We start from the raw sequence: 12,367 nt of genomic DNA on the forward strand, positions 1-12,367 counted from the left end.
GGGAAAGTCACACTTCACATTTGTCAGTGATTTGAGAGAATCTCATTTGGAGAAGACTTAAGCCCAAATAGATATTCTTGGTTTAGTTTTTCAAAAGGAGTTTGTGAAGGTCGTCATGCAAGGCTCAGAAAGGAGGCTTCTGTGGAATGCTGTGGATTGTTTCTTAATTCTGGACTTTTATTTATACTTTGCTTTTAAAAAATGTTAATTTTTTAGAGTTAAGTCCTCCATGTTTTATGCTGGAACTTTTTCTTATTTGGCTGTTTATATGGAACAGAACAAGCACTGAATAGCAAGAAGAGTTCAGTTCTGAACTACTTGTGGCACGAAAAGTGAAGGCCACCTGAAAGCTTCCATGTTTTTGGAAGTTGAGTCATAACAAGTAAAATTGGTTGTAGATGAATGTAAGACTTGGAAATCCTAATTTATTACAGACCTTGTATGGGCTGTGAGATGGATTGCCCCAAGATTTGAGATTTTTAGAGGTATTTGAAGTTTTGCTAAAACAGTTTCCCTCATACACTGGAAACTGGTGAATCCTGGGAAAAGAAATAGGCTGTTATGGTACTGCCCAAGAACACTGCAAGTCTATGTTTGCAGTGCAGTGTGCTTTGCTCTTTCCCCTGGTTCCTCCTCCAAGCCTCCTCAGAAGGAGTTCCTCCTCCAAGCCTCCTCCTCAGGAGGAGAATTACCTTCTACAGGGAGAAAACCTCTCACAGTTACTTAAGTTAAGGTCTAAGTAGGTACTTTTCTATCTTCAAGCTCTCATGATTCATTTTGATTGTGGTAGAAATGGTGGCTGCAATGTAGCGGGCTCCAAACAAGAAGTTGTTAACAAAAAGATAGTTTTACTGTGGAACCCTTTGCTGCATGATGTGTTAGCCATATAAAAAGGGTTGGACACTTTGAAGGCATTGTGTGGTGGGGACCCTCTTTACTTTTTTTGTGAGTGGAGATAAATCCTTTTGCTTGGAGTGTTGGTGAGGCACAAATAACTGGAGGCTGAGAACATTCTGATGAGAACTGCAATAGAGCTTGTCTTACTCAAAAGCCTCACTCTCTCTGCATCCAGCCCTTGTATCTTACCTCTAGTGGCCTGTCCCAGGCGTGTCTGATCTCAGCTCTGATCTGCTGTGATTCATGCGATTTTTGGCTGAATCACCGTGTTGTTAAGGATGGAATTGTCAATATTAGATTGATGTTGAAGGCTTGCATTGGTAATTGTCTTGAACTTGCTTGAAGATGCCAAAATAAAATGATAACTTTTAAAGCCTGATGTTTATTTTACTGTGTTTTGTATCAGATCCCACAAACAGTGCTGGTGTTCATGGTTTCATTTACTTAACTGCTCTCAGATGCAGTTCCACTAGGTTGTAGAGCCACCTGCTTAGTCTTGAGTTCTTGCTAAGGAAATTGCAATTCATCCCCGGAGATGGGGCAGATTGGGCTTTTCAGTACTTCTGCACAAAGTGCAGATTGAGAATTAATGGAAAATGTCTGTCTGGGCTGTGACTTGTCTCATTTCTAGTGTTGCTGTTACGGTTTTTGCTTTGTAGGGCCACACGTTCGTAAACAGGTGAGAACTGTATTAAGTCAAGCAATGAAAAGTTACAAATTCAAAGTACTTGCCAGCAAGAGCTCTTTCTACTATGTTTTCTTATTTCTGCACTTTTGAAGCAAAGGATATTCTAGAAATTTAGATTGTATTGAGTGTGTGTGCACAGCATGAAATTAGACTAGGCCTTAAGGCAAGCTTATTGATAATGCCTTCCCCTTTTAAAAGAGGTGTAGTTTAGAGGGCTGTTAAAGAGGTCTGTGGAAAATAAATGGTGAAAAAACATTCTCTTATTGTACATGTTCTTTCCCATAATAAATAGAATATCAATTTTATTCTGCCAATAATAAAGAATACAAACAGCAAGTGATTGCAGCTGTTACTACCAGCTGCATTATGTACCAAGTTGTGCATCTTCTGATGATTTTAACTTGAATATTTATGAAAATCTGGTTGAGGAGCAAAAATGTTGTTGTTGTATACAGAGTATCGTGATAGTGAAAGCTTAGATATCACTATGACATTAATACATTGACCAAAATGTTACCACCATGTAGTGCTGGCTGCTTTTTCTGTTGTACACCGTTGTCTGTGTTCTGACTCAGCACTGTTCTGCATTGCTAAGTCCCCAGGTCTGAGGAAGAACGATGTTGCCTGTCCATTTTGACAGTTGAAGCAAGCAAGGATGTATCTAGGTTGTCTTCCTATTTTTATTTCAGGTGATGAGGTTAACTGCTCTTACCAGCAGAGTAATAGCAGACATGGGGTGGCCATGCATATATAAAATCCTGGTAGGGTATGGAGAATGGGTAGAAAAACATGTTGGTACTCTGGAATGGTTGTCCTGGGACTAGAAGTTTCGGATGCTTGAGACAGGACTTCCTTGGCCTCCATGACCCAAAGCCCCTTCCAGCTGATACTTTTTTTCATTCTCTAAAACATCAGTGAGCTGAAGTCAGTGTGGAGAGAGGGATGCTGTTTGGAAAACCTCGTGGAGAGGTTTCTAGTCTTGGCTCTGAACTTCAGTGGTATCATGATACTTTCTTTTTGTGTATCAGCATTGGAAATATCCATATAGTTTGTAATATGAGGAGCATTTCTAACACAGATGCTGAATGCCTTCAAACAAGATGGACAGACCTTGCTATCAAACTGGTGAATAATTTAATAATTATTTATTAGCTTAGAAGCAGTAACTACTGAGTGTTGCCTAAATCTAAGGTACTTAGACAACTAATTTTGTTAGCTGCTTTAGGAAGTAGATTGCCTATAAACAATTGCCTGATGGCATTGTTTTATAGATGTGCAGTAAAACAAGGCCTTTTAAAAGGTCCGGGTGTTAAATGCCAATTAAGAATACTGACAGTACACTGATATTCCTGTATTGGTTGTGCCTAGTTTTGGTCAGAAATGTGTATCAGTAATTTGATCAGCCCCAAAGTACTTATTAGATAGCTCTTAGGAAAAGATGCTGATCAGAATCTGTGTCATTGATAACTCTGTGGGTTTTTTACTACTGAACTTGATCACCGTTGTGACTGGGAGAGATTTCCAGCATAACAGACTTCCAACATGCTTTCCATAAGGCTTGATGGAAGCCTTGCCCTTTTTCCCTAGGCTCTGAAGTTCCACATTTAGTCCTTGGTTTCCTGCTTTAAGCAGCACTTTCATCAGTGTTACAGAGCATTGAGAGGAGTAATTTTTTTTTTAATGAATCCTAGGTGTTGCTGAAGTCTTCCCTGAGTTCTACACTAAAACCTTGACAACAGGAGCCAAGACACTACTTGGCAAGAAGAATGTTGAAACTGTTGAGTGCTAAGAAGTCTGCAGGCAGGATTATATGGAAGTACAGTAACAGGGAAGACTAAAACAAATGATGTCTTAAAGAAGTCTTATTGAGGAGTAGCCGAGGGAGCTGTGGATGTTTAGCCTGGAGAAAAGGAGGCTCGAGGGAGACCTTATCACTTGCTATAACTGCCTGAAAGAAGGTGTTAGTGACATGGGAGTCAGTATTTTCTCCCAGGTAACAAATGGCAGGACAAGAAGAAATGGCCTCAAGTTTCATCAGGGGAGGTTTAGTTTGGATATGAACAAAAATTTCCACACAGAAAGGGTGGTTAAGCACTGAAACATGCTGCCCAGGGAAGTGGTTGAGTCACCAACCCTGGGAGTATTTACAAACGTGTGTAAATATGGTCCTCTGAACGTAGTTCAGTGAGAACATGACAGCTGGACTTGGCAATTATAGAGGTCTTTTCCAGCCTAATGTTTCTCTCATTTGTTCTTCTAATAAAACTTGAAGCTGTATTTACCCAGCTATGTTAAAATTGTTTAATTTGGTTTGAAGTGCTTATTTTTCTTTTTGGTGGTTCTGATGCTCCATCATGTTTGTGGCAAGGCGGCCTGTTGATGTGCAGACCTGTCTCAACAGAATGTGGGCTGTACAAGTAGGATCAGAGAATAATGTTCAAATGCTGGTTATGGTTTGGATTTTGTGTTCAATAAGTTCTTATCAAGAGACAGCAGAATCAATTTTTAAATTGCAGTGTTGTTGTTAAAGAAATTGCACACAGAATTACAGAGCAGCATGGATTGGAAGGGACCTTTAAAGGCCACGTAGTCCAACCCCCTGCCATTAGGAGTGACATCTTCAACTAGATCTGATGGCTCAGAACTCCTTGAATGTTTCCAGGAAGGGGTCATCTGTCACCTCTGTGGGCGGCCTATTCTACTGTTTCACTACAATAATCATAAAAAATGTCTTCCTTATGTCTAGTCTGAATTGATCTTTTAGCCTAGAAAAAACATCCCTTAGCCTATCACAGTAAGCCCTGCTAAACTATTGTCCCCAGCTTTCTTACAGGCCCCCTTTACAGAAGCTCACCATCAGGTGGGTCAGTGTACAATTTGGATTGAACTTCAGTGCAGCTTTGTTACAGCCACAGACCATCTTAAACAACTTTAAATTATTGAAACATGTAAGCTGATCAGGGAAGCCTGTTTGCTGTGTTTAACGCTATTTGGTTTGATGCAATAGCTGTCCTCAGTCTTTGAATGTGATACTACTCTTTATCTAGTCTTCACCTAAAAATGCTTTGTGAAATAATGCATCACTTGAATACCTTCAGAGGCACTGGGGCCAGGGAGTGAGGAAGGGAATTGGTTGCTGCAGCTGCAGTTTCTCTTCGAGTCACCAGTTGAGATTATTTTTTTGTAAAGACTGCTTCTTGGAAGTGAGTGTTAATGTCTGAGATAATGGGATGTTCTTCAGCCATAAAATTGCCTGTGTATTAAACTATGTGTGTGAAAAATATAACTGTTCTCTCAATGCAGGGCCTTTTTCAAAGCAGCAGATGCTATGTCTAGGGAGATGTAGTTTGTAAAATCACGCCTGCACTAACCTGATGTTGTAAATAGTTAAACATGAGTAAGATATAAATGACACATGTGATTGAGCAGTGATATGTGAAATCCTTCTGTTTTACAAGTAATGCTAGTGATTCAAATCCTTGATTCTGTTTATATTTAGTAGTGGAAGGGATTTTAGGTCTTTAAAAAAATGACATAGTACAAAAAAAATTAGAATTTATGAATGGCATTTTGCTAAGTAGATGCAGCAAAGAATTGTAATACTGGAATCAAGTATTTTCTTGTTTTTCATTGTTGTAGCCTTGTTAGTAGGATTGTTTACCTTTAAAACTACAGATACTTCTCAGATGCAGTGCCAATTTGACATCTGTGTAGAGGCACATGATACTTACCTGAAAGTACACAAAATGGCATCTAGATTGGTATGGCAGTCTACAAGCTGATTACATGGTTGAGTTAGTGTTGAAAAAGGGAATAAATGAGATTTTTGCCAGATGAGGTAGGATCCTTCTAGGAACATCTTGTAGCAGAAGTTCTGAATAACATTTTGGTCTTGCCACAATTTCCCTTTGAGGTTTCAAGTGTGTAAACATTCACCATCTGATTTTAGCTTTAGCAGGAAGTGATTGCCATAAAGGGGTGATAGGGAGCATCACATTAAGCACTACAGATAAGACAGTTAAAAAAAAACTCAGCAAATTAACTTGAGGTTTTAGTGAACCAAAGACTTAATGCAGTGGGACAGATTCTAGTAAACGCATTTCAGCTACATTTGTCCTGATAAGTAAAAAAACCTTGAGAACACATATGGAGACATCAGGCTTCCCAACTATGTAATGTCCATCTGTCCTACCTGAAAGGAGGCTGTAGTAACATGGGGGTTGGTCTTTTCTCCTAGAAGCTTCAGGATAGGAGGAAATGGCCTCAAGTTGCACCAGGGGAGGTTTAAATTTGATATGAGGAAAAATTTCTCCACATGAAAGGGTTGTCCAGCATTGGAGGAGGCTGCCAAGGGAAGGGGTTAGATCACCAACCCTAGATACTTACATGTGTAGATGTGGCACTTGGGGACATGGTTTAGTGGTGGACTTGGCAGTACTGGATTCAAGTTTGGACTTGGGCCTCTGAGGCTTTCTCTTAACCTAAATTAAGGATGCTGGTTGTCTTGTCAGCAAGACAAAAACCTGAATATTGAACTTACATTTTCTCTCAGTGTAGAGTGTGTTAATTTCTCTCTCCCATTCATCTGTTGGGCATTAGAAAATCTTGTCTGTCCTCCAAAAATCACATTTGTCTCTAATTATCTTCAATTCAGTTCTTATTCTAGGCCTGAGACCGAACTCTATAGGATAAAAATGTCAGAAAAAGGATAATGGATCTGATTTTCTCCAGTAGTTAATCTATTTTGAGTGCACACTTGTCTCAAATAGCTTCTGGTTAAGCACTGCTTTATATTTGGGGTTTCACTCAACATTGCAAGGGTTGTAGAACCGTGAATGAATGTTCACTATTGCTAATTCTTAGGCATACTTGAATAAGTTTGGAAAGTATACATAGCACATTGTTGGCATTTTCCTAGGATTCCCTAAAAATGATACAAAGCATCCTAAGTTAACGAAGAAAGTAGATGAACAGGAGAGTGTCACCTTCCCCTAGAGGGGACTCCAAGTTTTGTCACAACCTAGGTTATTTCTGGTAAAAGATGTTGAAACTAGTTCTCAGTTAAAAAAAAAAAAAAGCCAAACAAACACTCAGAACTTTTCTGTTGCTGTTGTTTAAATGTGAATTCGCATAGTATAGCTGTTTGCTTCTCTAGCCATCCTGCCAGAAGTCAGTCAGGCAGATCAACCTGATCTAATATCAAGGTTGGCTCTCTTTTGTTTTGAGAGTTGATTTTGGTGACTTCCAAGGGTTCCTGCTGGCCTAAATTGTTGTATTATTTAATCTGCACTTAGTCATGATTAGCTGCAAGTGTTTCGAGTTGCAGGCAGCAAGAACCTAAAAACTGTCTGCAGTTAAGTCCTTCCTCACAGACTGGGGTAGGACCCTTGTTTTGCTACCTTAGCCAATTACCCCAAAGTGAGCATGCATATGTTTCTGTATTGCTTTTACCCTGTGAAGTAATGGGATAATCTGTTCTGATTGCAAAGGAGTTACTATCTCCATATTAATTTAACACAGATTTTGCCTTTATCCTGGAAGATTGATGGAGTGGGAATGATCTATGAGAGACTGCTAAAGCACTCAAGCACATAACTGAAATGACATATCTTCTCCTGAGAATAGCTATCTAAATTACAGCAGGACAATACTCCTTATTAGCTGAAAATGATGCGAAGTTAAGCCTGGTTTGGTAGTTTTCCTACAGTTAAAAAGCATAAGTGACCTGGAATCACTTTCGTGCTTACTGACACAAGCATGCCTTTAACTGGTTTAAATGGATTTGTCTTAGTGATCCACTGTAGTGATCAGTAGTTGATTGAAGTTGCTAAAACCTTGGTGATTTAGGTAGTATCTTCCTAAAGAGGAAAAGGGACCCACATTTTGTTTCTTCCGTATGATCCCACAGTTGAACCATGCAGTTTGCCAGTTTACTTAGTAATTAGGTAAACTGTATTCTAAGTATATCTATAAGTAGCCCTTAGCTGTACTATTACAGGTAGAAATTAAATGTTTCATTTTTTTAATACATAGGTAAATTCTCCCACTCTTATACCTCTGTATCAATTTTTGAGGTTATAATAAGGGTTTCCTACTTCATGGTTTCTCTCTTTTTTTCTAAAAGTCTGTATTGGCAACTAGGAAAGTTTTCTGTCTTGAGATGTCTTGTTCTGGGAAGTCACTAGGCCCGGGAAATGGCATTTTGAAAGGAGTGTCTAGACTCTGAGATTAATTCTCCTCAAAAGTTCTGTTGAGTCAAGATTCCTAACTCTGATTTCTATTTTAAGAATTTCTGAATTGAAGTAGATTTGCTACTTCCCTTTCCTGTTTCTGTTGAGAAGGAATTAGTTTTTTAATAAAAAGTAGACCATGAGGTAGAGTATGCATTTGTTGCATGTTCTGAATGCTAAGAAGAAGCAATTTAATATGAATAGGTATATTTGCCTGGAGTTTGTTGGTGATCTGATCACCATACCTTGCTGGACAAGTGACTACATTTGTAATAGCATGTTAAGGTACTGTGGTTTTAAATGCATTTCAATGATTATATTTCACATCTTTTACAGAAATGTTACGAACAAAAACAGTACAAAAATGGACTCAAGTTCTGCAAGATGATCCTTTCTAACCCAAAATTTGCTGAACATGGAGGTAAGTGCAGACTCAAGATTATTTTTTTGTCTCCTGTCATGAGCTTAAATGTTTTATTAGTCTATATCCTACTGTTGAGAAAGAAAAGAGCCTGTTGTGGAATGTGATTCTGTTATGACTGAATAATTACTCTGGATTTTCAGTCTTTGTGCATTCAGATCAGGTTTCCACTCTGCCTCAGTCAAACACTCCTGTGCACTGGGATGTTGAAGATGAAAATATATGGTGGAAGCAGCACTTCACTGAAGCTTCCAACTTCCCTTTCTAGGTTTCTGGGTCAGAATGCTAGTGTGGGTTTTCCTTATATTCCTATTTAAAGCAAGCCCAGCCTTTTTTTGAATATTATATGAATGTGTTCTGCCAATAAATTAGAAATCTGGAGGGTTTTTTGTCAAGTTCATAGGCTTAAATTTTCTGTACTGCATACCAAGTTGCTGCTTAAAGGGAGCAGAGTTAAGTGTAATACTGTTGCTGTTAATACTTGAAGCTGAAGACAGAATCTAGTGATCCTGCTCTGATAAGTATTGTAGGAAACAGGGCAGCAGAATATTGCTTCTATTTACATCTGTTAAATTCTATTTACATCCTCAATAGGATACTCTAGTCTTACTGTATTACAGGTTTCTGTTACATTATTCAGACACTTTCCTTCTGATACAGTGGATTTTTGGGGTTTTTTTTTTCTGTTGAAGCAACCTAACACTGAGTGTGCATGTACTGTGTCAGTAAAATTATTTTCCTACTTGATGTTGTCAAATCTTGTCAAAATGTTTGACTAATCCTTCTTGTGCTTCCATCCATGTCTGCTGTTTCTTTGTTGTCTTCATTACTTCCCTGGAGGTAAAAGTAGTTTTTTTGTTGCTTCAAATCTAGAATGGTTTGTTCAGCTCTGGCCTAATGCATTTGTCTCTGCTAGCACTTCTGTTTTTGTAACATCTCAGTATACAGATCTGTTTTTTCTGCTCTTGCTGCCTCTTAAACTTCTTCAGGACACCTAGCTGCCTTGGCAAGCCACATACTACATGGCTTTGAGCCACTCATGGCTTTGAAGCTTGGGAGTAAAGCCTGGAATGGACAGCTGAGGCAGAACTAAGCCAGTGAAATGATCTGGTGGAAAGCTGCACTTGTTACCCTAAGCCTCAGAGAAAAGGAGGTTCAAAAGTTTAGTGAGAAGGTGGCAAAACAGATGGATTGATGTGGCTGGGCAGTTACCTCCCTGGTGTGGGAAGGCAGGATTAGCTTGCTCCCTTTCCCAACAGTGCAGATATTCTTCTTAAAATGTCTTAATGTTATTTGAAAGGTATCATTCTGGCTTTCTATGTTCTGATAGTGTAGATGTAGGACAACTAAAAGACAACAACAAAAAAAAAGCCCTTGACTAATTTTGGGTCATCATTCACTTATAAGTGTACTGTACAGAAAAAGTGTTAAATGGGTCTATCAATAAACCTTCAAACTGCTGTTACAGCTGACCTTGATATCATGGTCTGTTGCTATTAATACTGGGGAAGAGGTTGTAGTTGGAGGAAAAACAGAGCATTATGATGAAAAAGGTGACTGATCTTCTAGCAGGAACCAAAACAAGTGGTCTTTTATTTAACAAAAACACTGAAATATGAATCTGGAACAGCTTTCAGACATAGTGCAGACGTTACATGCATCTTGCTTGTCTACTGTGTGCCTTGAAGAATGGGGGAAGAGGGAGAGCAGTAGTCATACCAACATACTGTTTGAAATCCTGTGCCTCTCGGAACGTTGATTAAAATGTTATTGCATTGAGGTCTCATACACTCCTAATATGGTAGCAGTAAATATGCTTCTCTTAACTAATGCTTTGTAAGAAGTCCGTAGCAGGGGAACAGACTGTGACAGAGATTTGTTTCTTTTGGTGGATACAGCCTTTTTTCCCCTTGGTCTTTGCATCGAGAACTTCAATACACATTGAGGAGCTCTCTAAATTTGCTTTAGCTTATTGTTAGCTCCCTCAAAGCCAGCTAAGTGTATTTTTTAATTAATAAGAGTTTGTTTTGTCTGTTTTCATCACATCTGCATGATGCTCTACAAGTGATCTTTTTAAGACAAGTTTCAAGAAAGGAAATGATCCATGTAGTAATCTTCAGCTGTGCTAGGCTGCTGTTGTGATCTAAATTTATTTTTAATGGGGGACTTTACTGTGTAACAACTTCAGAAGATATCTGCACTGTGAAGCTGGCATATGGGGAGTCAGAAACATAAATATGTGATACTTCTTACAGAGACACTTGCGATGAAAGGACTGACCTTGAACTGCTTAGGGAAGAAGGAAGAAGCGTACGAATTTGTTCGTAAAGGACTTCGTAATGATGTGAAGAGCCACGTCTGTATCCTTTGTAGTACAAAACCTGATCATTTTGCTATGGCACACTATTGCTGGATATCTAAGATGCTGAGATTGTGACAAAGACTTCTGATGAACAAAATGCTAAGTTTCTCTTTTGTCAGTGAATCAAGTGGAGTTCTGTGTTTTTTCCTTGCTGTAAAAGTTGGAGTCTAATTGAGGTTACCTATAGGCAAGTGAGAAAAAGTAGAAATCATACACGAATTCCATTGTTAGAATGAAACACTTCTGTGAGTAAGAATTCCTACTGTAGTTGTGGCAGCATGTTTTAAACAATAAATCTGTGACTAACTCTTACAGTCTGGTGGAATTTGGATAATTTAATTTGTATAACAGTGCTCAGAGGGTTCTGAATGTGATTTAAGCAGTAATACGTCATTTAAAAAAGAAATTGGAAACCTTTAATATTTTACAATGTGTTAGTAAAGTCTGGCTGCAGTAATCCATCTTCATTTGTAAGGTACTGATCTTCAAGGAAGATGTCAAGTTGTTTGGGCTGTAACACAAGTGCACTGCAAGTTTCACTACTTTGTGAAAATTGTAAATGTATCTTCCTTAACCTGCATTAGGTTGGCATGTCTATGGTCTTCTGCAGCGTTCGGATAAGAAATATGATGAAGCCATCAAGTGTTACCGGAATGCACTCAAACTAGATAAAGATAACCTGCAGATCTTGAGAGATCTCTCTCTGTTGCAGATTCAGATGAGGGATTTAGAAGGATATAGAGTAAGTATTCTCTTTGAATTCCCACTCATCGCTGCTTGCCTTCTCTTGTTCTATTCCTCTGTGAAGCCTTTTATTGGTAGTATTTCCATTGCTACTCTTTATCTGTTTCAAAAATATTTTAAGCTATTGTTTAGGAAAGCAGGAAAGCTCTATATGAGGTTGAGAGTAGAACTAGAAATATTTGTTCTGTGCAATTGGATTCACTAGTCACTTTGTAAAAATAGTTCTTAACTCATTTTTTACTAAAATAGTAAGAAAAAGGTACAGTACTTAAATTAGCGAGTACTTACCAAGCAATTGTGAACCCTACAAACTGTTTTTTGGGTGCAAATGCTGAAGGTGTTTTTGGTAAGTAATACATTTCTTGTTAGTATGTGGGTAACTTGCCCCATGATGACTGATTCTGGAATCCCAGTGATGATTATTATCATTATAAATAAAACCTTAAAATTTGTTGAAAATTAGTGAGTTGTTTCAAAATGGCTGAACTATTTGTTTCATATGAAGTAGAGGACTGGACTGTGGACTTGGCATTATTTGGTCTTACTAAGGATGTTAATTCCCTTGAATTTGCTCATGCAAAGGGAAAATAGAATTGCTGACCCAAGGATATGATTTGACTCGAGAAGTTCTGAGAAGTGTTGCAGTAGTTTGTGAGGACTTTGTGCCTATGAGAGTGAATGCTACTCTGTCTGTAGCAGTGAGCTCCTGCTTTCTGCTGGAAAGGGCTTTCTGAGATTTCAAAGCTCTATCTTTGGAAATAATGTAGGCCCTTAGGAGGTGCTCTTGAAAATGGCGCCTTCTGTGTCTCCTCAAATAGACTTTATGCTTTGTTCCATGGCTTGTATATTTAGAATGTAACCTCCAAATTTATGAAACAGAAATGTGCTGCTTTTCACCATGCTGTTAGAATTTCCAATGTTCCCTAGGACTTGTAAAAGTTCTTTTAGAATACTAGCTGTCTTGGTATTAAATTGTGATACATGTGTAGTAACTCTGGTTAAAAATTCTTCTTTTAAAATTGCTT

The 12,367-nt window shown here is 38.4% G+C and overlaps 1 protein-coding gene across 3 annotated transcripts in view; it reads left to right on the plus strand.

Annotated features, from left to right (window-relative positions):
• The first annotated feature begins 8,068 nt into the window (after positions 1-8,068).
• The window catches only part of NAA16 (N(alpha)-acetyltransferase 16, NatA auxiliary subunit), a 49,037-nt gene continuing 44,738 nt past the window's right edge, over positions 8,069-12,367 (plus strand). For all 3 annotated transcript variants that reach the window (XM_031056776.1, XM_005420742.3, XM_031056777.1), the window contains exons 1-3: positions 8,069-8,236; positions 10,492-10,596; positions 11,183-11,340. In XM_031056776.1, the coding sequence (XP_030912636.1) occupies positions 8,116-8,236; positions 10,492-10,596; positions 11,183-11,340 (384 nt within the window). In that variant the 5' untranslated portion in view covers positions 8,069-8,115. The remainder of the gene's footprint in view (positions 8,237-10,491; positions 10,597-11,182; positions 11,341-12,367) is intronic.

This window comes from Geospiza fortis, unplaced genomic scaffold (genome assembly GCF_000277835.1).
Source record: "Geospiza fortis unplaced genomic scaffold, GeoFor_1.0 scaffold194, whole genome shotgun sequence".
NCBI classification, from domain to species: Eukaryota; Metazoa; Chordata; class Aves; order Passeriformes; family Thraupidae; genus Geospiza; species Geospiza fortis.